The sequence below is a fragment of the Rhipicephalus microplus genome, chromosome 1 (assembly GCF_043290135.1).
Source record: "Rhipicephalus microplus isolate Deutch F79 chromosome 1, USDA_Rmic, whole genome shotgun sequence".
NCBI lineage: Eukaryota > Metazoa > Arthropoda > Arachnida > Ixodida > Ixodidae > Rhipicephalus > Rhipicephalus microplus.
Window position 1 is genome coordinate 296071152 of NC_134700.1, and position 22562 is coordinate 296093713.

General features: G+C 45.8%; 1 protein-coding gene across 3 annotated transcripts in view; it reads left to right on the forward strand.

The window, feature by feature from the left end:
• Gel (Gelsolin) overlaps positions 1 to 22562 on the forward strand; it is a 154902-nt gene that overhangs the window by 93322 nt on the left and 39018 nt on the right. For all 3 annotated transcript variants that reach the window (XR_012883872.1, XM_075865294.1, XM_037412205.2), the window contains exon 6: positions 21740 to 21881. Coding sequence is in view for 2 of the 3 variants with exons in the window: in XM_075865294.1 (XP_075721409.1) it covers positions 21740 to 21881 (142 nt within the window). In the remaining variant the exon portion in view is untranslated. The remainder of the gene's footprint in view (positions 1 to 21739; positions 21882 to 22562) is intronic.

Consider the following 22562-nt stretch of genomic DNA (forward strand, 5'->3'; position numbering starts at 1 on the left):
AAATTAAAATAACAAAACACGATAACGGAGAGGTATGCTAACTAGACAAAACGGCTGACACAGGCAACTGATTTATTTCAGGTGCAAAACTGAGATTTAATGTATATACAAGTACGCATGTGCAAAATAACAGAGGCATGCCTACCGGGGCGGCCAGCTTTCAAAGATTCTAACCTCTGATGCAAGTGTACCGACACGTCGCTTCCTGCAACGAGAACTTGTGCCAGGAATAGATGGATGGATGAGAAACTTCATTAAAAAAAAAAAAGAAACCCTGCAGCGTTACCGGCCCGGGCTCAGGCCACCCCGACGTTTTTTTGCGGTGAGGCGTAGCCGTTCCACCGCTGTCCGGGCCCGCTGGATTGCCCACAGTTGGTCGTGCAGATCTGAGCCAGTCAGTGCTCTTAGCCAACGCTCCTCGAGAAGGTCCGGTTTTATATTGTCCTTGCTGTATATTACTGTGACATGTGTGCATTGCCATAGAAAATGTGCCATATCTGCGTGTAGGTGCTTACAAAGGGTACAGCTTGTTTGCGGGTATTGTCTGGAATTTACTCTGTTCAGGTGTACTGGATTTGAAAAGGTTCTGGTTTGCAATCTCCGCCAATCTGTTTCTTGAGATCTGTCTAGCTGTTTGTGTGGTGGCGGATATTCTTCTTGTTGTCGCTTTTAATGTGCCAATATGTCATGATACGTGACCAGTCTATCTCTGTCGTCTTGTATCGCATATTCATTATTCTCATCACCTCCATCGTCCCCATCGCCTCCACCGGAGTCGTCCCCCTTCTGTGGTCGGTGCGGGGGGGGAGGGGGGCCGTCACTGTCCGAGCCGTGGTGGGTTAGTTCTCGCATGGTTCGGTGGGCCTTCTCGTTGAGGTTTGGAGGGATGGTCGTGGCTTCGATGTTTAATTACCCCATGTGCGCCGGGATCCACTTGAGGTATTTGGGTACAATTTTGCCGTTCTGGAAGTCTTCTGCTCTGCGGTTCAGTATTTTCGCTGCTTCGGTGGAGACCCATCCCTTTGTGAAATTCCTAATGGCCATCTTGGAGTCACTGATTATTAAGCTGTCGTGTTTTCGACCATTGACTACGGCCAGTGCAATGGCCATTTCTTCCGCTGCCTCCGACGATCTGGTCCTTACGGAGCCCGCGGTCAAGGTCTTTCCTTTTGTGTCTATGACCGCCATTGCGAAGAAGGAGCCATGCACAACCCTATTACTGTTATTATTATTTCGGGAATACCGGGCGGCGTCTACAAAAAGCACACCCTCCCGCGTGCCGTGGTTTTTAAGGATCATTTTCGTGCAGCATTTTCGTCTCTCAACGTTGTGTGCAGGGTACATATTTTTTGGGATGTTTTCCGTAATTATCACGGACCAGACGTCCGGGTGAATCTGCGTCTTGGGACCTTTCATTCCGTGGTAATTAATGGAGATGTTTTCCATAATTTCTCTACCCGCCATGGTTCCAGACAATCGTTCGAGTTGCGCTATCCTTTGTGCTTCAGCGATCTCGTCCAGCGTGTTATGTACTCCGAGTTGTAGCAGCCTTTCGTTCTTTGTGTATTGCGGTAGCCCCAGCGCAGCTCTGTACGCTTTTCTAATCAGCGCGTCGACTTTGTCCTTCTCGGATTTGTTCCAGTGGACGAACGCCGCTACGTACGCGACATGGTTGATCGCGAAGGCCTGGACGAGTCGTACACCGTTTCTTTCTTTAATGCCCCTTCTTTTATTGGATACTCTTTGTATTAGCCTAACGGCTGCCATGACTTTCTTTTCCAGGCGCGTTATAGTTCCGTGCCATTTCTAGTGGTTATCCTGATTCTTTTGTGTAATTCTGCTACGTTTCTGCAATGCATGCTTAATCTTTTGGGGTGGTATAGTAGCAGTTCTGATTTGCCAGGTGAGCATTCCAATCCGGTGCCATCCAGATGGCTCTCGACTGCATCTACCGCCTCTTGTAGTCTATTCTCCATCTCGCCTTCACTGGTGTCATGCGTGGTCCAAATCGTAATGTCTGCATAAATTGTGTGATTGATGCCTTCGATTCGCTCTAGTTTTTCTGGTAATCCAATTACGAAGAGGTTAAACAGCATCGGTCACACGACGGACCCTTGCGGTGTGCCAGCGTTGCCCATGTACACTTGGATTCTCTCCTCCTCGTCCAGTCTAACCGTGGCAGTTATTCCCGTAAGAAAATTTCTTATGTACTTGTACGTGCACTCGCCTAGGCTGAGTTGCGCAGTTCGTTTTAAAATGGCTGCGTGCTCAACCGTGTCGAAAACCTTCCTTAGATCTAGCCCGATTATTGCCCTCATGCCTCGTCCAATGGGGTCTATGACTTGCTCCTTTAGTTGTATCATGGCATCTTGTGTGGAGAGCCCTCTTCTGAAGCCGATCATGTTGCTGATCAAAGTAGCCAGGAACAAGCTCTCCTGTCCAGTAACTGCTGTCTCTTTTACTTCCGATTTGTCGAGCTTTGTTTCAGACACGCTGCAAGTTTTTTTCTTCAAATATAAATCCTTGCGATTTCCGCTTCGTTTGATGTTTGTTACCTTGGCCCGCTTACTACTGACACACGCTGCCGATTGCTGCGCGTGCGCTTACAAATATCTCCATAAAATGTGATTTAAGTCTTTTTTTTTATTTGGCGCTGTTGTTTTGAACAAGCTTGACTCAAGTGTCTGCACGAGGTTGGACTTATTCGTGTCCACTTATTCTTGTGCGGCAGCCCAAGCGTGCGACAGTTACTTATTCAACTGCTATAGGCCGACAACGTTAAATGCGCATTTCGTGAAGGCCTATCCAGAGGCACACGCAGTAAGCTGGAGTATGTATACTGATAGTTAATTTCCGTGAAGATTCCCATGAAGAGCAATGCCCAGAGAAAAAAAAATGCCAGGCCTGCGTGGAAGGCGCAGCACAGTCACAGCGAAAACTAGAAGAGTGGCCTTTCAAAGCATTTTCAAAACACTCATTGGGTAACTACTCTAAGTACACTTGCTTGATACCCCCTGTGGCATTAATTAATAATAAGGTCGGCATTGGGAATGCTACTTTTGGTGATTTTATTGACAAAGTGGCATCTGCTAAAAAGTTGCAAGGGATTTTCTGCCAATTGTTCATGCAATGGCTGATGGCGATGACGAATTGTGCCTGAAGTGGATATGCGCCACAGTTAATGGCTGAACAAAAACAAGCTTTTACAATGGGTTGCAGCATTGGACGACCCACTCATTATGCTATTCGCATTGTGCCACAAAGGGTTGGTCTTTGGTTATTTTAAAACGCTTTATAAGCCGTATTACCGCGATAACTTTCCCGACACCAAGCCTGCCTATAGGCAAGTTTGCCATCAAGTCCCAAGCACGGGCGTGGCTCAGTGGTAAAAACTGGGCTGGCACCCAGTGGACTTGGGTTCGAGCCCCACTGTGTCATTGCTACTAGGTTTTTTTTCTTCTTTTCAATTCCGCGCGATGTGATTACGTACACCGGCGGCGGCGGACAACTACAGCGCTGCGCGAGACCCGAGCTGTGATATCATAACAGCTTTCGCTGTAAAGGACAGATAGAGGGGCGTCATTGGCCAAGAATCGCCTTATCTGCAAATAATTAACGGGTGACCAACTCATCATTGTTTCGCGGAATGCGCATTTCACATCAGCAGTATACGGCATCTTAGATTTATTATCGCCAACGTTTTCAAGTTCTGCAAAGAAACAGTTTCGCGAAAGCGTATGCAAACTGGACTGATGCGAACAGCTGCTTGGCTGGTCTGCTCGGTTGAGAGAAAAGAAAGGCGCGCCCTTGTGCAAGTGTCGGGAGAGCGAAACAAAAACGAGGCAACAATAGCACAAACAGCTGCACACCCGGTTTTCTAGCGTCTCATTTTTTTTTTTAGTAGTAGTAGTAATTTATTTTATTTCTTGAAAGGCAAGAAAAAGGATACAGAAGCAAAAGGCGTTTCATACGCCTGACAAAGGCCTCTGCACCTGTAGTTCGTCACAGATGCATTTTTTTTTTTTTTTTTTTGCAGATACAAACAAGCAACAAAAACTAACATGTCATGTACCACATGAGCGTTAACAAAAGAAATACAGGAATAATAAAAAAAAAAAACAAGCAACATATAATACACTTAGCATAATACAGATGCAGGAACATAAAATGGATGCATCGTATACCATAATGAAACTACTTACTTTCTTATCATTAACATTCTACCTACTCTTTTTACACAATATAGATTAGTGATGATAAGTTATTTCTCTTTTGATCAAAATTTGTTTAACTTGTTTTTTAAATGTCCCTAGGCTGACGTCAAACTGCAAGCCATTTTGGAATTCATTTACTATTCGCGTTGATTGGTAATGCAGTGTTTGCTTTCCGTAATTTGTCCTGGTTCTCGGTAAACGCTGTAAGTTTCTTCTTGCAGGATAACGTTGGTCATTTTCTTTTTGTTTATACCACTTATTTTTGTGTACCTCTTGAAGCAGTTTAAAATAATATATTTGGTCTGCCTTTAAGATTTCATGTTTATCAAAGAGCACTGAAGTGCTCAAACGGTCTATTCTACCCTGGTAATTTTCATAACAGCGAAGTATTTTCTTTTGTAGCATTATAAGTTTGTTATAATTTTTCGCTGTTGTGGTACCCCATACTAGTACGCCGTAACAGAGTCTCGAATAGAATAGGGCATTGTACAAATTTTTCTTCAGCCACTGAGGAATGAGGGAACCAATTCTGTACAGGCATCCTACCGTTCCCGCAAGTTGCCTAACTAAATGATTAACGTGGACATTCCACGTTAAGTCTTCACTGAACCATACCCCAAGAAATTTTTGATGTTTTTCTCGTTTTATGATGTTCCCGTCAAAGCTTATCTTTATGTCATATTTAACATGTTTATTTATTGGGCGAAATATAATATATGTCGTCTTCTTGGCATTTAACTGTAGCTTGTTTTGTTTAAGCCAGTTTGAGAGTGACGTCATATATTCATTTACATTTTTTTCTAGTATTTCTAAGTGATCTGATGTGAAAAATACATTTGTGTCGTCTGCATACATAATAAGCTGTGGTGAGGCGGGTATACATACAATATCGTTAACATAAAGCAAAAAGAGCAAAGGACCCAGTATAGAACCCTGCGGAACTCCTTGGGTCAACTGAAGCCGACTTGATGTGGCTGTCTTCATTTGTACTAGTTGGTACCGGTTATGCAAATAGTTTTGTAATAGCTTAAGGGTGACCCCACGTATGCCGTACCGTGATAGTTTCCGTAACAATATATCATAATGTATTGAGTCAAAGGCTTTTTTTAAGTCCAAAAATAAACCAAGCGTAAATTTCTTATTTTCCATATTTGTAATTATTTGATCTTTAATAATCGTTAACGCTTGTTCAGTAGACTTGTTTTTCTGAAAACCATACTGACATGTTGTGATGATGCCATACTTATTGAAAAAGGATAACAACCTGTCGTGAATAACGCCTTCAAAAACCTTTGATAATGTCGAGAGTACTGAAACGGGTCTATAATTTGACATATTATTAATGCCACCTCCTTTGTAAATTGGGGTTACCCTTGCAACTTTTAACTGTGCCGGAAACACGCCTGTTTTCAGTACAAGATTTACTATGTAAGCAAGCGCCTCGGATATTAGCGGACATATCAACTTTAGTTCAGCTGCGGTGATTTCGTCTATCCCTGGCGTCACATTGCTCTTAAGTTTTTTTATTAGGTTAGCTATCTCAGCACTGTCAGTAGGAAGCATAAAGATTGAATTCTGCATAGCTGTTGTTTCTTCGAAACACGAGTCATCTTCTCTTTCAGAAAAACCACTATACGCGCCCGCATTGACGAAATGACGATTTATAGCATTGGCTAGGTTCTCTCCACGCAGCACCCCGTTTTCCTCTTGCATTTCTGTGACGTCATGTCTTGCTTTCTTTCTCCCAGTAAGGGCATCCACTGTTTCCCAGACCCTTCTTGGGTTATCACATATGTTCTGAAATTTTTTCTGATAATATTCTCGTTTAGCCTTTTTTAAGTCTGATGTAAGTGCGTTGCGGTATTTTTTGTACTCGGCAAATGCTTCGGGTTCTCGTAGGCTTAAAAAATTTTTAAAAAGGCCATTTTTTATTTGAATACGTTTATAAAGCGAGCAGTCCATCCAAGGTTTCCGGCAAGTTTTTCTCTTTCGAAAAGAGACTTCTTTCCTGGGAAATGCCGTGTTGTAACAGTGACGTAATGCATTCAAAAAACCATTATAGGCCTCATCAGCATCTTTTATCTTATATATGTCATTCCAATCTACTGCTTTGACGAGCTGAAAGAATAAGTTCTTACTTTCACTATTTATGTTGCGTCGGACGAAGGTTTCCTTCTGTTGCTTTTGGTGTTTCAATAACAAGGGTATGTAACAAAAAACTGGCAAATGGTCGCTAAGATCACTTGACACGATACCGCTTATGATCTCCGCTGGGTTCGAATTTGTAACGCATATATCGAGTAATGTTGCACTGTCCCTGGTCACTCTGGTAGGGGAACATACATGATTTACACAACCAAACAAAGGCCTCTAGGAATATGGGTGTGAGTCATTTAGGTTTGTACGCCGTGCAACTACATTTCTTCAATGTGTAACCACGAAGAAAAACGCATACAAACCCTTTGAACGTGCTCACTATACTGGTAACGCACGGAAACTGTGTAAACACAAGATCCGCGTTGAAACTTTATAAACCTAGCGGTGCTTTATTCCCAGGGTTTCTAATGACCGCACTTTTACGTCGCACCGAAGTGAATTAGTGTTCGCTATAGGTGGTAGAGACGATGTCAATGGTTATATTGCGATAGCAATTATAAGCGCGCTCTCGGATGATTTTCGCCTTCGCGTCCCGGATATATATAGGCAGAAAGAAAATAAAGAAGACAAAAATTCCAAGGTACCCTGTGCGCGGTATTAAACAACAAGGCCACGTCGCTCATACTGTTCATATCATTAACGGCGAGCTATATGCATATACACCATTTACCAGTGACTTTCTGTCAACGCACTTAACAGAAACATTTTTGAACAATGCATGCACTTAGTTTGGGCAAGCCATAGATGCTTTCCCTAAACATTGGCGTGTCCGATGGCTTGATCAATGAAAGGGTCGGTTCACTGAGGCACATGGAGTTGGATGAAAGGAGCATTTCTAAACGTCTCTGGCTCCACTTTCTGTCTGAAGCGACAGGAAAAATTGCTCGCATCAAAACCAGGACTATTCGGGAAGTCACTTGCATTGTCGTGCCGGTGAATTCGGTGCCCATCGAAATGCACCTCGCCGCTATCGCATCACACAGACAAACTCTACTCGCTGCCCTAAATTAGGTTTGGTGACGCTTGCATCGTTGAGACGTCGCACGGCTTTGTCGTCGCAACAGTGTACATCTCACCAGGCACCTCGCGGACTGACGTCATGAACTTCTTGCTGCACAACATTCGTATGTGCGGGTGATAGTCACTGGAGACTGCAACGTCAATGTACTTCTACATGAAAACCACTGCAGAGGCTTGTCGCGTTTCTCGATGCCGAACATTGACTTCACCTCCTGTAGGACGTCACGCGGTCAACTATTTACAACACCTGTTTAGATATTGTGGTTACTGCCTTATACTGTCAACTCAAGCGCAATCGCCCATGTTTATTACATTTCGTATGATTCTTAAATCTCCTAGTCTTACTTCGTATAACAGCCCATGTGTTGCTATCGCATTCATTTCTTCGGCCTTGTGCACCAACTCTGACTTTTTTCCCATTTTTGATACCGTTCTCCGTTGAAAGTGGGGTAAGTAATTCAGTATTGTTTGTTTCATAAGCCGCGGGAATGAAAAAGCGCTGAAGTAATGCTAATAAGGTGAATATGTATTCGGTCGTAATGGACTGACAGCTCCGGCGGGAACTCCATAACAACAAAGTTGTGGCTGCCAGGACTTCCATGCAGTGAAGCGCTTCGGATCAGCGCTACCTTGTGCTTGAACAAGTGCCGTGTATACTGGCCTTTTACCATCAGTATTGATGTCAATATTCGAGTATCATCAACGTCTCTGTACGTAGTTTACAACGTGGAGTCTTCATCTCGTCCAGAATTGAGAGGTGTCTTCGGAAGGTGCTACAATATATAAGACCGCAGAAGAGGGTATGCTGCAAGCGCAACCTTTTTACAGTACCGTTATGCCCATAGACTATCGAAGTCAGCAAAAGAGTCGGACGCTCGCAAAGCCTTTTTGCAATGCCGGTGTGCTGGATGGCCGTAGAAGAGGGCATACGATACAGGAAAAGCTTCCTTACAGCACCAGTAGGCCAACAGACTATATAGAAGGCAGCAGAAGAAGGTACGATACATTCAAAGCCTTCTTACAGTACTGGTATGCGCATAGACTATAGAAGGTTGTAGAAGATGGTGGAATACATGTACAGCTTTTTTTTTACAGTATCAGTATGTCCATACACCGTAGGTTGCAGAAGAAGGTATAATACAGGCACGTCCTTTGTACAGTACGTAAATCTCCATAGACTATAGAAGGCCTAAGAAGGGTTTAGAGTATACAGGTAAATGCTATTTAGAGTACTGCTATGTCCAAAGGTAGAAAGCCTTAGAGCAGGGTAAGGCACAGGCACATCCGTTTAACAGTACTCGTATGCCCTAAAGGCCGCAGAAGGGTAAGGTACAAGCACAACCTTTTTACGGTGCCGGCATGTCCATAGACTATAGAAGGTAGTAGAAGGGGGGAAGAATACATGCACAGCATTTTTACCGTATTGTGATTGGCCGCCAGATTTTCAAGTAGCGCCATCTCGCGTGTAACTTCAGTTTGCGGACTCCGCTCTAAACCGCGCTGCAGTAGCCACTGCTCCTGTGCGTGAATCCTTTGCTCTGTGCAGGAACTGTGTCAAACGAACAACCTCACGAGGGTCCACTAACGCTTACAACGAATGTTTTCGACTGCAGCTATGAATTCGTTTTAGTTGCAGCCCAATGGACAGGGCCAAGAAACCTCCCAGATGGCCGATAAGCACGCCGATGCCACCGACCGCATTGCTGGTCAGAAAGTGGAACTATGTGGGACTGTTCTCGCTCATCATCTGCAGTTTCTGCCGTGCGATACTAATTAGTTTGGGTGTTTCGAAATTTCAATGAGCGTGGCTCTCCAGCACCTACAAGCATGTAGATACAGAGAGCGAAACGCCATGGTGTCTCATCGACGGCGCGGTGGTGTACGACGCAGGCCACGTTGTTAAATTTGCGCAGCCGATGCCGTCTATGGAGAGCGCATCGCCGTCGCGGCTCTGGTCCTGAAAACACGTTGACTTGTTAACCCGCCACACAGCGTCCCCGTGGCGATCGAGTGCTGTGCTACGGTGAAGTACTGCTCTGTGCCTCGGTGGGCTTCGTCCGCCCGTGAGAAGGACGGTATAGCTTTCACAACAATTCCAAAGAAAAGGGCACGCCTGCACCTTTCCTTAAAATATTTTGTCTGCAGTGCAACGATAGTGACAGTGAACACGACGATACGTGTGAGAATCGCTGATTTCTGCCACTCTGGCATTCGCAAACAATACATGAGATAACTACTGCAGAGCAGCTGTTTAAATTGCTGCTTCTGCAGTCAATCGACCGTTCATTGCATCTATTGTAAAAATGCAAAGCAGCAATAAATGACTAAATTTGAAATATTCGTGCTTGCAATGCAGTTATGGGCGTTGGCAGGGCGGAAGTCTGTGTTGTATTGCAGCAAAAAACGTCTTCAGGGTTAGATCCTGGTGTGACTCGGGAAGGGGATAAGTTCCGCCTGAATGCACCCTCTAGCCGATGCAAATGACTGCAATTTGTCCCAATATAGTTTGCTTAATGAGAGCGACATAATGAAGACGTTCATATTAATACTACACAGGGCTGTCACTCGGGTATCAGAAACAGCTGTCGCTGATTTTATCGCGCACAGGGCCACAAAGATTAAGTGGCAGCCTTTAGTGAATGTGCACTAAGCAGCGACAGCAGGTTTTGCTTATGAATTTGTCGTAAGCAGCGCGCTCGGTGCGCGCTTGTCTTAATCAATACGTACGTACACCAACCAAATATAGGTGCGCGCTTGTCGTGTATACGTACGTACACCAACCAAATAAAGCTGTAGTCTCAGATGTCCTGCGCCGTTCAGCTGCACTCACCCGAGATTCACTTACCCGATGGGATTTTGAGGCCACGTCGTCGGCTCCCTCTCTATAAACCTTCGCAGTAGGTTTTAGGACGGCACTTCACCTGGTGTAAGTCGCCTACACCTTTAGCCTGCGTGCAATGAATGGCTGAAGCACTGGCGAGGCGCTGAAATACGGTTGAAAGCTTACCGAAAGGGGAAGCGTCGAGTGGGTATAGCAAAAGTTACTGTCAGCAAAGTGCTTGCTGCACACGGTCGATCAAGAAGGGGACACTTTCCCTCTCTGAGTATGACTATCTTCCTCTGCTTCGGGTCTTTAGGATAGTTGTGAAAGCTAACTCCCTTTCACGGGTAGATGATATATAGAGGCACAGAGCTAGCAGTACTCCATCATTGCGCAGCCTTCGCCGCGGAAACAAGCGGCCGAAGTTTCAAGAAACAAGGTGCTGTGCTTTTTAAAGGAGCATTAAAAGTAGACACCCACATAGAACAGCGTCAGTAGACAACACACAAGATAACCAATTGGACTGTGGTTTCTATAAGGCGCCGTGCCTCGAAAGCGCGCGAATCCTTGATCTGACGTCATACAACCGTGGTTCGCAGCGCCACCATCGGTCGCACACCAGGTCATCAGTCATAGGCTACAGAAAACTAGAGGGAGGGATACAGGTGGACTTTTTCTATAGAACCCGTACCGTCCTGCCTTGTAATGTCCACATTTTACAGCTATATGGCGCTAAGCTCCTAAGCTGATAGGGAAACACGCAAACAAACGCTTGTATACTGTTGTAGAGTCACAGTTGCTTTGGAACCAGTCTCCATTTAGTAGCGTGACTTGTGTTGAACTCCCATGGCAGAGTCGGAGCAGCCAATGGACACTGTGAGCTAGCACTCTACGCTGGTGTAGAGCAACGCCTCCAAATCGATTGATGATAAATGATTGATTGATATGTGGGGTTTAACGTCCCAAAACCACCATATCTGCAATTGGAACACAACTCGCGCTGTCTGAGCAAACATTGGGAGTGAGGTGGAAGCGGAAGTCCTTGAGTAGCCCAATACTATTCCATTTCGCTAGTTCCAATGTCGAATTCTGTTGAATCACTGCTTGTACGTGGTAATTTCAGTATTATTGTCACCATTCGATGAACGCTCGTGCACGAACCAGAGTTTTATGACTAGGAGTTGTCGCTATCAAGCAGAAGAAGCACTCAGTTGGCCATGTCGTGCACTATTGCTGGCAAAACACCTGACAGCAGCGGCAACCCAGCGGGTGCCGGTCCACTCCATAGAGTTTCCTAATATACACCAGAGGGAACTCTGACGCTAGTGTCTAAGGGATCTGCAACGCACGGCGCTTCAGCGAGCATGGGAATGGTGGGTAGTACACAGTTTTGCCTAATCTTCGTACTTCTGGCCTGCTTTTGGCTCCGTGTGTGTTCGTGTGACTTGAAGCTGTTTTCTCACGAAACAAAAATCAACAAAATTTTCGAATCGGGTCACAAAATTGAAAAGTATTCGTTCTTTCTTTCAAAACGAAACCGTAACCAGCAATAAACAAAGCCGCAAGTGCGATTCGCCACCCGCAAGTACGAAGACTAGGCAAATATGTGTACTACCCATCATTTCCATGGTCCCTAAACGATCGCAGCACCAGAGTCCCCTCTAGTTAATTTCAGGAAACTCTATGGTCCACTCTACGGGTTTCGGCGGAGCAGCGTTTCCTGCTCCTTGAAGTCACTGTGCTCTGAATTCACTCCGATTTTCTCATTGAATCTCTTGACTTCCGCCCTCACTCTGCTGGCGGAGAAAAACGTGCGCCGACTCCGCCATAGGAATTCAACATGGGTGTTTAGATTGAGAAAATGATGCTAAAAAGTTCGCAGAGCGATTACAAACATGCTTAATGAAACTTTCTACTAACTTGTTTACATAATAAAAAGGTAAAACTAAAACGTTCAGTGACGATCAACTGAATGAGCCAGTCGCTATGATACCTCAAGCCAGCCCTTCGTTCTTGGTGGTATAGCTCATCACACACAAGACACCAGCCACCAAGACGCCAGCCAATAACACAACGTTGTTGCGGACAGAACATAGACGTTGCACCCGTTGATGCAGTAAAGTTCCAGCGGTCAATAGCACTCAAGTCAGGGTCGAACCGGAAGAATGGGAGAGACCACGCGAGTTCCTCATCCTCTCCCCAAAAGAGCAGGAATGGGTACAAGGCAGACTAATTGCTCTGGTCAAAGCACACAGGCCTCGTTGATGCCGTAGTGTTCCGATCTAACCAGCAGCTTTGACGCCGCCCTGCTCTTCGTCTGAGCTCACACCAACCTCTACTTTTTGCGGGATACTCCCCTCTGCGGAGAGCTCGCCTGCGGGGGAACGTGTCTCATCGCGTTGGTCATTGCCAGCCAACCCTCACAAGAGACGGGCCACCATTGGCAGTCATAGCAATACTGAGGCGTAGGTGCGTGATCAAGAACGAACGAACAAATGACCGAACGAACGAACGAACGAACGAACGAACGAACGAACGAACGAACGAACGAACGAACGAACGAACGAACGAATGAACGAACGAAGTCGTTAACACACCAGCGCTCAGGCAAACAAAAAAAGTCTGCTTATGTTCAATGATGCATACCTGTCATTGACCCATTTTCCTGCACTGCCGGGCGTGAGATGAGCGTATGTGACCGACAAGGCTCGAAGCAACTAAGGATGGAAACACGGCCACCGCTGCTCAATGCAGCTTTCCGCCTATAGCTTTGCTTTGACCGTATGTATTTTGATGAAAATGGTGTCAGCAGAAAACTGACGGAGAGAGGCGAGAATAAAATACTCAGTTCCATTGAGTGAGCCTTGGCGAATCCCCGCTGCTCTCTCTTAATAAGCCAACAACAACAACTACGACGTCGACGATGACAGCGATGACAACACGGATTGATCGGGTCTTGGTCTGTATGAGAAAATAGGGTGCGGTCGCAACTAAATTTACGTAAAAACAGAACAAAGCATTGTTTACTTTGAGAAGTTTTGTTAATTTATACTATCTCTATACACTTCACTTTCAAGCAGTCACCATCGCATGTATACGTGAGGCCTAATTATTAACTCGTGTAGATTATTTCAAAATTTTCTAGAATCGTACAGTTCAGATGTATGTACTTTAGCTAGAAATTATCCTTTTGTTAGTCAAGAATATAATATGGGTGTGAGTCAATTGCGTCAGATTGCACCTTCAACTTCTAAACAGTTGCGCTGAGCACTTTTAAGAAAATATTTTGCAAAGTACTGAGCAGAATGTCATAGCCTATATTATATATGCAGTATTTTTCACAGTGTAATGTGATTGGGCCCTGTATCGTAAGTATGGTAACTGGACATAAAGCTTCACTCGTTCCTGGGTTGTTTGCAGACGGAACGCGCACAGTACTTGTGGTTCATTCCAATCAGACTCGGTGGCCGAAGTTGACGTGGTCGCCGTTGCTACTTGAGGCTTGAACAGAGCAAATATTGTTAAGGGCCTTTCAGTGAGAACTCTTGCCTCCGATCTACTTGTGTGCATCCGGTGGAATCGCATAACATCGCGTACATTCTACCGCAAAGCACGTGTGGTTCTAAGAGAATCCGTTTCGTATAAGCACTTTTGAAAAAGAAAAAAAGGCTGTGCGTCACAATATTGCAGCTGGAAATATACGATGTCCTTTAGTATAAACGAGTGGGGCAGTTCTCGGAATGCTATACACTCGACGCACACATGTTTTCGTGGTACAGCGCTTCCTGTATAATAAAGAAGATTAGACTGTTACAATGGCAAAACAATCTTCTTTACTGGCTGGCGGCATTCAGGCAAGGGAGACATTACTTAGGGAACCTTGACATTCTACGAGCAACACCAACTTTTGCGTCGTTATGAAATGCGACAGGCGTTTCGTAAACAACAGGAGTAAGAGCGAGAGATGTGCCTCGCGCAGCGACATCCGGCGTGTCTGTCGTCATAAGCTGAAATCCGAGGCAGGGGGAGCTATGGGTGCACTAGAAGTTCAGTTCAGACCTTCAGATGGAAGAAAAACGTTCTTTAGGCTCTATGGTCGCGTTCAAGTTTATAAGACCGCGGTGTTTCCTCCTAAAAGGAGGATGCGCACAAGCCTGTACCAATGGAAGCGCATTCCAGACTGACGTCATCAGGCCGACGGCCTGTTACCCCGCCTCCGAAGAACATAGCCGAGTGCGCCACGTTTCGATCGTCTAGGGGAACTTTCTTCGGTCTTTTCGAACATCCTATGTTGCATGCGATCGTGGGGCTGGTGTACAAGGCTGCCTGTGGCGACTCCTCGCACGAATCTTTTCAAATGGAGCGAGCCCCGAAAAGGCGTATCCAGTGTCACTTGAGAGCGCATGACCACAAGCGTGAGTGCTTTCGAGAGTACTGCACCACAGAAAAGGAGCATGCGTCGTGGCATCCTCGATAAGATTTATTGTGGAACTGAGTCGCGTCATGCCAAAACGCTTGCTTCTACGCTGTTATTCATTCTCTGAAGCATACACGTCGACGGGGGACAACGGAGCGTCCGCCGAAGGTGTCGCAACGTGTCTAGGCACGTTCGAGGTTGTCGCAAATGACTCGCAGCATCGTCGCTCGCCCCTTGTTTGGAAGACAACAAGGGCCCTGCTGCTCGTTACCGTAAAGCACACAGTGTGACGCTATGTGGTCAATGAGAGAGATGTATACCGAAAGAAAGAGAGCAGAAATGGGGAAAAAGGTAGGCAGGTGGCCGTGTAGATAACTACCATGCACCGTAGGAAAGATATATGGGAGGACATGAGGATGTATGTACCCGTATCATCCATACGCGAAGATGCGCAGCAGTGAGAGTTCCTTGCAGGCCAGTTGGTTCAAAGCGAATGGGTAAAGGAGTGAGCGAGCTTTGCTATCACCGTTTCTGCTTCCGTGTTTCTTGCTTGCATGGTGCGCCACCAATGCACAGTGGCTCTGCAGTAAGTCTACAGATGGTCGCAAGGATTTGATGTCTTGAGGTTCTTGAAGTAAACCACAGCTGGTATATATTAGTTGGCGATACTCCGCCCAAACGTCTGGATAGTGTTACCCGTTACCTAAGATACATACGAAAATGCAGTTTTGACACTGGAGGGCAGTCACTACTGCCTTCGGAGAGCCACCAGAAGACAAATGAGTTTGTAGCGTACTGCGTTTAGTAGGATTTGTTGCTGGACGAGTTGGGTAACGTGAAAGGGAGACATATTAGCGCAAACAAAGAAATAAAGACTCGAGAAACAGTTGTAGGAATCAGACCTTTTCAGCGAGCTTAGCGCCGGACCTTTCCTACTTTTTCGAGCCTTCGCGAGCTCTGCTGGTCAGCTTGAGCTGTTCTTCAGGATTCTAGTAGGACGCCGCAGTGTCCCAGTGCAAACACCACAGGGGCCCTGGACTGAAGACTTCGCTGGTAGAATTCCTTTGCTCGAGTAGAGTTTTTCATTCATTCATTCATTCATTCATTCATTCATTCATTCATTCATTCATTCATTCATTCATTCGTTCGTTCGTTCATTCGTTCATTCATTCATTCATTCATTCGTTTGTTCATTCATTCATTCATTCATTCATTCATTCATTCATTAAGTTGAGCCTTTGCTTCTCTGCGCTAATGCCCTTTTACACTGCGTTTGTCTATAGTGGCTGTGCTATTTCTCAAGCGCGTGTAGCCTGTACGTACTCGATAGAACAGAGTACAGTGAAAGAAAGTGAGGGGTGGGAGGAGAAGGAGCCTTGTGCTGCATCCTTCCTCCTGACGCGGCAGTAGCGTTATCGCTCGCGGGGTCGTTGGCGCGTCAAAGCGGGAGCCTAAAGAAAAAGAGATGACGTCGCCGGTGCAGCGGGTGGCCTCGAGGTCGTGTCGCCGTTTTCGGTCGAATCATCATGACCTGCGACTTTCGCCGCGGCCCGCGGCGCCCCCGACGCCCACGCCGTCGTCGTGCTTGATCGCGCGCCATTAATGACGCCTCGAGCAGCGAGGACCGCGAGCAACTTCGTCTGTTCAACGCGGAGTTATAGCGAGAGTGCAAGTAAAGAAAGACACGCGCGATGCGGCGCACCCTTTGTGGGCGTGCAGGTGGCGCTCGTGACGCTAAACGGCGCCGCGCCGTTTCTCCTGGCACGTGTCATGAAGAGCAAAAGAAACTGGAGAAAGCTGCATCCATCTGCTCTTGAGGATCTCTTTCCACAGCTCGAAACCTGTGTTGTATTCAATATAGAACCCGCAAACATGCGTGAAAAGACTTCACATACTACAGGAAAAAGTTTTTACGCTCAGTTTTCCATGTGCCATATAACTCTGACACTTCGGATTCATTTTTGAAAACAAATGTATTTCGCGTGTTTACCCTTTATAAGTTAAGTCTAGCGTTCAAACGTGAAACAAAAGAAAACTAAAAGTTCTTTCATGGGCTAATTACTTCAGCAAAAAAAAACACATTCATACAACACTCGTCACTCAGAACAATGGAAGGTGGTCACTGCGCGGAGAAATTACTCTATGCAGTGAATATCACTTTACCAACCCTTTTGAACTCATGTCTGAAATAAAAGATTGAAATACCATTCACTTCTGTACGAACACTGCGTGACCATTTCATCAATTTAGGCTCACTTAGTAAACAAGAGTAATGCTGATGTAACTGTTCATGTATGAATTAACAGTGATTTTTCGGAAAGTTTGTTTTTGTGTCATCATGTGTGCTGTCGCTGCTGTAAAGTTGCTTGTGTGTGAAGCAACTTTTACCCGCAGTCTCCTCCATCGCTGATGGAAATAAAGAAGTTATTATTATTATTATTATTATTATTATTATTATTATTATTATTATTATTATTATTATTATTATTATTATTATTATTATTATTATTATTATTATTATTATTATTATTTATTCGTTCTCATATGAATAAAAAACTGCATTTCGCCTTCATAAACATGTGTGAGTAAAAGGTCCTGCGATAGCATGCTGGCGTTAACTTTCTTATTAATCGTTCGATTCATGTTTCGGGTACATGTTGCCTACAATAAGGCGCGCCAACTTTGAGGCTTTTTCAATACCGCTGTACGTAGGATATTTATACGCTGTCTTCTGTTCGTACGGCACGCAAAAGATTTTGAGTGAGATGGTGTGAACCAGACTGGAAATGGAGGGCACTACTTGCCATTCCAAACCAAATTTTTTGTTGTTGCCATGATTTCAGGGGCACTTACGACATGTAATAGGCTTTATACGAGGTTTTTGATGAATTGACGGAAACGCTAAATTTAAATTCTAGTCCCAGGTAAAATCCGCTGAACGCAGTTAGGAAACAGACATCACGATTGTTAAATATTGATTGTGCCCCCCCCCCCCCCCCCAAAAAAAAAAACTGGCAGATCCCACGTACAGTGGGAAACGATGATATGCGAAGCACGAATGAGAAAAGTTGATATGTCACTTTAAAATCAGCACAACGTTCCGGAGCGTACGTAAATTATGCCGTACAAGACTTCCATGTCATGATTATCATGCTTGCGCCTGGCAATTGTGTTCGTCGTCCATTCACGTCACGTAGCATGGCATGTAGTCATGTTTTTACATGACATGCATCTCATAATTGTCATGTTTCAGCAGTCATATACCTTTGTCATCCATTCCTGTCCCTAATAGCCAATTTGATACATTGTGAAGCTAGCGAAATGACCGTGAGCGCACCATGAGCGTGGCGTGTAGTCGTGACATACATAATATGCATGTCACGATTTCCACGTTAGCGTCTGTCACTTACGTTCGCCATGCAGTAATGTCATACTATACCAGTTTTCCAATATGTCATGTAAATGAAACGACCGTAAGAGCAGCAAAACAATGAAATGTAAATCATGACATACACGTCATGATGTTTTATGAGTTATGACTAGTCACTTATATTGGTTATACCGTCATGTTATTCCATACCGATTTTGATATTGATACCATTATCGAAACGGCCAGGAGAGCTAAAAGTCGTAGGTGGCTAGATAGATAGATAGATAGATAGATAGATAGATAGATAGATAGATAGATAGATAGATAGATAGATAGATAGATAGATAGATAGATACGCTCAAAGTCGCCGAATTTCGCAAAAAAATTCTTCGAATTTAATACGTCTGCACTGTTTTAACGCGACAGCATTAAACAGCTCGTTTTGCTGAAATGTCGGTGTGGGCGTCGGCGTCGTTTGTTGTGAGTGAAAAATCATCATCATCACGTCTGTGACCAAAAAATCACAAAGATGCAAATGAAAGAAAAAAGTCACAGCTTTGCCGCGAAGGCGAAGCAATGAACGTGATAGCAACAAATTGGAAGGCCACACGCAGAATGGCAAGCATATCGAAACATGCCCCACGTTTCTCACGCAAAAATGACGCCCGAAACGTACTCACAGGTACAGATGAACGCTAATAAGCGTCTCAGTTGCATGTCGCTTTGTCTGAAAAGCGCACCCTTTCCGCAAACGGAGGCTGTGCAACGATTGCAGTGACCTTTGTGCGCCCCGTAACTACAACGGAATCGTTCCGGCGAAGGCCCAAGGCCAGCCAAGGCATACCATTGTCCCCACCGCGAGATAAGGGCGCGTGAGTAATCGTCTACTCACCTGCTCTCCGCGGGCCGAAGTACGCCTGAGAGATGAGAGCCGCCGTGCGATGATTGCGCCATCGTGCTTATAATGCTAAAACCATGATAGTCACGCCCGAGATGCCCGCCAACAGCTGTAAGTGGCAGATATAAAGAGCTTGCCGTTTGACCGTTGAAGGAAGTACCTCTCGGTGGCTCATTAATAAAGAAAAAAAAAACCTCTCGGTGGCTCAGTGGTTAACGCCTCGCATTCACGCCGCGGAGGTGCCACGTTCGATTTTGCGCGCCGTTGTCTATTTACTGGATTTTTGTCTTCCGTTTTTTTTATATCGATACGTATACATATGCGGTGCATGACATCGACGTTGACGCCGGCGGCGAAATGCAGCCGAGAGCGTGCATATAATTGCTGTCGCAATGATAATTCAGGCTCCAACCGAGACGGCTTATAGGAGGCGGCCGTCGCTCTCGCGGTGGCCACCACCGGTGACTCGCATCGGTGACTCGCAAGCGGCTATATGTAACTATGCTAACGGCCGTGTCTCCCGAGGCGCGCTGCAAATCCTGATGAATATTGAAAAGAAAGTTCTGAAGAAAAATCACACTTTTGGAATATGGACCCCCGCACACACAGAAACTCCGCTGGCCGGCAACGAAGTGGTGCACGCGGTGCCTCGAGAGCTCACGAACCGAGCCGTTGCGAACGCCGACGCCGACTCGACCGAAGATCTACGAGGGGAAGTGGGATTGGGAGGACCGCATGACCACGTCAGACATCGAAAGATGCTAATGGAGCAACGAGTGGGTGTTTCAAAGGCCCACCCTTTGAAAGCGCTCAAGTATATTTAATCATCAGCAGCAGTAGAACCGTAAACAAAGTAAACAGTTGCATAGTGTCACGTGTTGCCATATACCAATGCGTATGTGGGCGCCCTTGGCTGATTCCCAGAATGAATAATTATGACGTAGTGGGAACGTTACAACTGTGCTTGCACTAGGCATTCGATGACACTTTGAAGTTTAGAACGGCCAATGTTACGTGCATGGTTGTTTGTTTTCTGACGGCATGGTTGAGGCCTGCACCGAGATCTGAAACACGCTAACAGTTCAGACAGTGATGCGCACGCCCTATGACGCTATCGCGATCTGCACTTGAAGGCGAAGCTGAAGCTTCCTCCGAGTTGTAGGGGCGAAGCTTATGTTAGTCTAACCTTGTCCTGCGTCAGGCGTAACCGGCAGTATCTCACGAACTGCCGGCAGTATCTCGTGCTTGTCGCCAGACAGACGGACGGACGGACGGACGTTTCGCCCCACTCATCATCATTCACTCCGTGGATATGCATTTTTTTCGTTGTCTCCTTCTTGCTTCACACATGATGGAATATAGAGATTAGAATTGTCCTCCGCCTAGTGGCGCAAAGTTGAAAACTCGTAGTATGCTTTGATTATCCACATCTGATATGTACTATAACATTAAACATTTCATTTACAAAGTGAACCCAGGGCTGATCGCTGAGTTACCGCTGGGTTTAATGAGCTTGCGGAGATAGCTTGCTTGCCGCAGTTTTATAACGCACTGGTTGACCAACATGGCGGTCTTGGTGACGTAAAAGCAGCGGGATCACATCGCGCTTGATCGGCTTCAATATAACAATGATAAGGCCAGAATTTCAAGGTCCTCTATCCATAAACAACGAAATCACTTGCAGGTGATGCACTGATAGCACTAACTCATGACATCACAAACCTTTCGTGTACTATACGGTTCTCCAGCATGACGTTTTCACTGGCGTCAGTGCACGATGTATAATTCTCACTTCTCCACACTCAAGACCTTAGCGATCGTTTGAGATGCGTTGTCAAACCGCCATAATGGTCTAATGTATAGACCACCATGGTTATAGGACGCGACTGCTGTACCGAAGATAGCGGGTTCGAATCCCGGCCGCGGCGGCCTCTGTTTGATGGAAGTGAAACACTGGAGGCCGTGCCCCGCCGCGGCGGTCTAGTGGCTAAGGTACTCGGCTGCTTACCCGCAGGTCGCGGGTTCGAATCCCGGCTGCGGCGGCTGCATTTCCGATGGAGGCGGAAATGTTGTAGGCCCGTGTGCTCAGATTTGGGTGCACGTTAAAGAACCCCAGGTGGTCGAAATTTCCGGAGCCCTCCACTACGGCGTCTCTCATAATCATATGGTGGTTTTGGGACGTTAAACCCCACAAATCAATCAACTGGAGGCCGTATGCATATTCAAGTCCGTATAGACGAATTTTCTGGATTTCTCGGTTACGGCGTCTGTTATAATCATAGCGTGGTTTTGGGACGTCTACAGTCTACAATTAATGTTATTACTGTGTAGTAAAAAAAAGAAGAAAGCGAAGCCCGTACTTACGTAAAAAAGAAAATCAAATGTGTTAGCAAAGGCGTACGGTGGCTGTATCAATGTCAGCGCGTATTGCTTTCTTATTTGTTAACTCATTTTCTTATTTGCTTTTGTTGTTCCAAGCCGTATATTTTTGTACTCTCGACCACCCTAAATCATCTGTAATTATCTCTCGGACGCACATCTCATTACTCGTTCACGGTCATTTATGTCATCCTTGTAGTCACGTAAATGCACTCACGTTGAAAAAAAAGGAAGACAAAACACGAAGAAAAAATGCATGCACTACTACAGTTGTCGGTGTGCAAGAGAAGGCCTGCCTAGATTTCCAACTCAAGCGGAAGCGTGGGCACGCGTTTGGTTGCGCGCAGCTGCGGCTGACGATCAAAGTGTAGCGAGTAGTGACGGCTGCCACATGGGAGTTAATTCAGCCTGCTCGCGTATCTCACCCTGACCGTGGCGCATTTCGTTCTCCACTCTGTCGCAGACGAGCACAGCTGCGAGGCCGAGGTGAATATTTTCTTCGAGGAACTCGGCACGGGCTCTCCTTCGGACGTCAAGGATGCCGCCGAGGGAGGCGACGATGTCGAACACGAACGCTCCAGTGACACCGAGGTCTCGCTTCACAGGTACGCCAGCCCTTTGCATATGCGTGCATGGCCGACAGCCGATAAGGCTCGATTTGTTGGCGCGCCTGTTGTGTTAGCTAGCTGCATTGCTGCGCAGCGGCTGCCACGGAAGCTGCTGGAAGTTGTTTTTAAAGTGCTGTTTTTGAGGACACCGTTGTGTGCTGCGAAGCTGCGCACGGGTTTATATAAACATACGCTGAATGTAACCGTTTCCTCACTTTGTGTGGAGAACTTCCGATTACATAGAAATAGCGCCCCTATAGGCGGCACGTTAACGAAATCCCTTTTATAAAATGTCTGCAACTAGTTGGAGCAGTTGGCATATTATTTATTTTATTTATTTACATTTCACCTACATCGCCGTGAGGCACTACGTAGGGGCGGTGCACATAATAATTTGACTACACAGTTTTCAATCGAAAACTATATAGGTCAGTTAACACGTTTACTTGTTCAGTGGTTTAAGCTAACTTGAGGTTAACGCACGATAACAGTGTCCTCGTTCGTCTTTGTTTTGTCCACTCGTCTCAGGTTTCGTGCTACCAGTCAGTCTTCAAAAGACGTCACTGGTGGAAAAAAAAATCACCGCCCAAGCACTCCGTACAGATGATTAACCAGCGAAGATGAAACGTGTGGCCATAGGCGGACGCAGACGCCGCAGTTCAAGCCATAAGCCACTCG